At 57.2% G+C, this 3,724-nt stretch overlaps 1 protein-coding gene across 1 annotated transcript in view; it reads left to right on the forward strand.

Moving 5' to 3' along the window:
- Positions 1-3,241: 3,241 nt before the first annotated feature.
- Positions 3,242-3,724, forward strand: part of MYOG (myogenin) — a 10,222-nt gene continuing 9,739 nt past the window's right edge. Inside the window, exon 1 of the mRNA XM_054395914.1 lies at positions 3,242-3,724. Within this exon, the coding sequence (XP_054251889.1) occupies positions 3,242-3,724 (483 nt within the window).

Raw genomic sequence — 3,724 nt, forward strand, 5'->3', positions numbered from 1 at the left:
ACTAGGCATGATATCCACAGTAGACGGCATATGTTGTCTGCTGAAACGCGCAATGAGCGAATAATCTTAGCCGAGTGTCTCTCCGTCTCTGATCTAATCACAGGATAACACATTGGTACCGCGCAGTCTAGTGCTACGTGCCGCGCTTCATGACGCCTGGCACTGTCAAACGTTGCTGTCTATGCATGTCGCCGCAGCCACGTGTGTAATTGGGCAAGCGTGTCTCTGTGCTGTGTGTGAATTGTGTAGATGGATATGGGTCATGGTTAGGGGTTGTAGTTTGGAACGGAGGAGACCAGCGTGTGTGCCAAGAACTGTGAACCTCACAGCTGTGGTCTGCTTTTCCTCACTGGAGGTAGAGCCAAATCTGCAGGCTGCCAGTACAACGTCACTCAGTATTGCAATCACTGGAACAGGCTTGTAGCCAATGAGCACGATCTCATGGGCTCCAGCTGCTTCTGCTCGTTACATGTGTTTGACTTGCTTGTTCCTGCACGCTTCCAGGCACTACCTCCAGCTCCACAAAACACTGTGTGTGGCACCGCTTGGAACACCCTATCTGCAGACAACGGAGCTTCATGCTCCGAATTACAGCTCAGAACTTACAGGATCGTTTGTGGTAGATCAGCACGCTCAAGTGAGCAATGTGCAGGACCAGTCACAGCCAGTGTAATGGGACAGTGCTGGACTGATCCGAATGCGCGACTGTTGATGGCTCCCCACTCCTGCGGGGAGGGTTGGGAGGGGGGATCTGGGGAAGGAAAATCCTGGCTGGATTGGCCTGGCTCTTTGCTGACATTCTTTCCACTGGCCGAGCCCTCAGCTGGAATCTGGCCTGCAGCAGGAATAGGAGGAGATGGGAGATGGTTTCTGATGTCCTGCACGCGGAAATAAATAATATATCATCACTGAAGGAGGAGCTTGATCACTCAATCCCGTTGACTGTGAACACTCCATGGCTCGCGCATGGCAGACCACTCTACAACGACTGGTGAGAGATGCAGTGGAGAGGATGGGAGGCAGGGAGGAAGGGTGATATGCATGTGGTGCTACTGGGCCTTGCCCTGAGTGACAAGGATCACACCTGCTCCCTCGTGTTTTGCCACGGCACCACGAGGTGCCCGCTCTGCCGTAAGCCATGTGGCTATCCGGGCAGCGGTCAGGCAGCAGCAGAGATGGGTTGGGTTGGAAAGGACTCTCAAGATCATCACCCCCCTCCCCTACCATATACCATACCCCTGCCAGACCTAGGGATCAGGGATAACTCAGTGCTCAGACTATTGTGGCAGTTAGCTTCTCGATTTATGCTCCTGCATCTTTGTTGCATTGAGGGGAGTATGGACGCATCTTTGCTGGATGTACCAGTAGGAAACAGTCCCATCCACTCTCGGCTGTCTACGACCTGGGCAGCAAACCCCCACACGAAGTGGACGTAGTGGTGATGGACGTTGTAGAGTTTACATGGCTTGGAGCCTTTAATGGAAAAGAGTAACATCGACCATGGACCTCGGAGATCAGCTTGGCTGAGCCAGGGCTGGGCCAGGAGGGGACCTGATGTTGGAGAATGTGGCCTGTGGGTCTGGTGCAGTGGAGGAGACATGAGCCTGGGGTCTGAGCCAAAAATGTCGGCTAGGAATAGAAAGAGTGCAAGAAGCCCTGGAGATGTTCAGGCTCAGTGTTCTCTGCGTGGCGTCGAGAGTACTCAGTGTCTCTTGCCTGGAGAAGAGTCGGGTTCTGACAAAAGAGCTCGTACTCTCGCATGCAGCGTCCGCCCTTGCTCGCCCCAACGCGCATGTGGTGATCGCGAAGTGGGCATTGTCAAAAGACTTCTGCGAGGGATGAAGGGGTGTGACCAATAAAACTGAGGACTACAGAGCAACTGCTTGTGACTTTGCAGATCGCTGCGGTGTGCAGTACAATGAAGTGGTGATTGGTTTTTATACTCCTTAGCTCTCGTGACAGTGTGCTGGCGCAGGAGGGTGGAAGAAATAGGGGGATTGAGTGGGGCAGCCATGACGGGAATGAGGGTTAGATTCGAGGCTTTGGAGATGGGTCGTTCAAATTGGATAGAGTAGGAAGATGTGATCTCGTCCAAGCGAGGAGGCAGTAGAGGCGCGGTGTTGAGAGAGCGGCAGACGAGCTCCACGCACTCGAGTTGCCTTGCGCCTGTGCCCTAGGGACCGGTGGTAGCGACTTGGCAGCAGGCGCACCATGCCATGGAGGTGGTTTGCAGCAGGCTGGTCATGCGTCATCAGCGTGCTGCCACTGGCGTGAGCAATTCTAGCTCGGAGAGGTGCTGCAGCCGTTGCTCGCAGTGCCCCATGGCAGGGGGTTGGAACTGGGCTGAGCCTGATTGAGCGGTACGCCTTCCAGATCCTGCGTCCGTCATCGCTGACGCTTGATCTCTGATGAGGTTGTACAGGATGAGCACAGGCTGAGTGTAGGCTCTGTGCAAAGCTTCTGCCTCTGTGTGCTGCGGCGTGTCGAGCGGTGAGTTGAGGGTGGGTGAGCGTGACTCAGCTCGGGAGCCGCCTGAAGGCGTGACGCAGCGCTCACCGTCTATGGGGGAGATGTAGCCGGCACGCTAACCCAGGCGCAGTAATCTGTGAACGGGGTCCCAGCATAGTGGATCGTACTATGTGCCAGAGAGCCTGTGGCGTTTGTTGCAGTGCAGTCAGAGCAGCGACGGCCGAGGGGCACTCGCATGCACGGTCCACCTGCTCTCGCACAGTCAGACCCCTGGACTGCTAGTTAGCCCCCCCCCCCCCCCCCCCCCCCCCTAAGGGATAGTGCACTGTCTGTAATCCCGTAGGCTAGCATAAGAGTATAAGCCTGTGTTCCCTGGGATGTGGCAGATGCAGTTAGAGACTATGACGCTACGTACTCATCGCTTCTGTGCTCCAGCTCCCTCAGACCCTCGACGGCATGGCAACTGTGCTGCCGGGCAGGGTGACAATCATCACTTCCGCGGTGAGAGGAGAGCACGATGAAGTGGATTAGGACACAGAGTCGTGCAGTGCCTCAGACGCTAGAGTAGTCGGGCTTAGGGGCATAATGGAGATGATAGTTGAAGATTGGACCAGGGACATTTGTGGCTCAGGTTTCCATGGAGCTTTTGCGTCATCAGAGCGTGATATTTATCTCCCTGATTTAATGCCAGCGCCGGGGTTTAAATGGCACCCACCAGTTGGTGCGGGGAGAGGGAGCAGCCGTCCCCGAGCCCAGCACACGTCCCCCGGCCATGGAGCTCTTCGAGACCAATCCTTACTTCTTCCCCGAGCAGAGGTTTTACGATGGGGAGAATTTCCTGGGCTCCCGCTTGCAGGGCTACGAGGCGGTGGCGTTCCCCGAGCGGCCCGAGGTGACCCTGTGCCCCGAGGGCAGGGCGGCTTTGGAGGAGAAGGACTCAGCCCTGCCCGAGCATTGCCCCGGGCAGTGCCTGCCCTGGGCCTGCAAGGTCTGCAAGAGGAAATCGGTGTCGATGGACCGGCGGCGGGCGGCCACGCTGCGGGAGAAGCGCAGGCTGAAGAAGGTGAATGAAGCCTTCGAGGCGCTGAAGCGCAGCACCCTGCTGAACCCCAACCAGCGGCTGCCCAAGGTGGAGATCCTGCGCAGCGCCATCCAGTACATCGAGCGCCTGCAGAGCCTGCTCAGCAGCCTCAACCAGCAGGAGCGAGACCAGCGGGAGCTGCGCTTCCGCCCCCCGGCCCCGCCGCAGCCCGCG

This window comes from Indicator indicator, chromosome 35 (assembly GCF_027791375.1).
Source record: "Indicator indicator isolate 239-I01 chromosome 35, UM_Iind_1.1, whole genome shotgun sequence".
Taxonomy (NCBI): Eukaryota; Metazoa; Chordata; class Aves; order Piciformes; family Indicatoridae; genus Indicator; species Indicator indicator.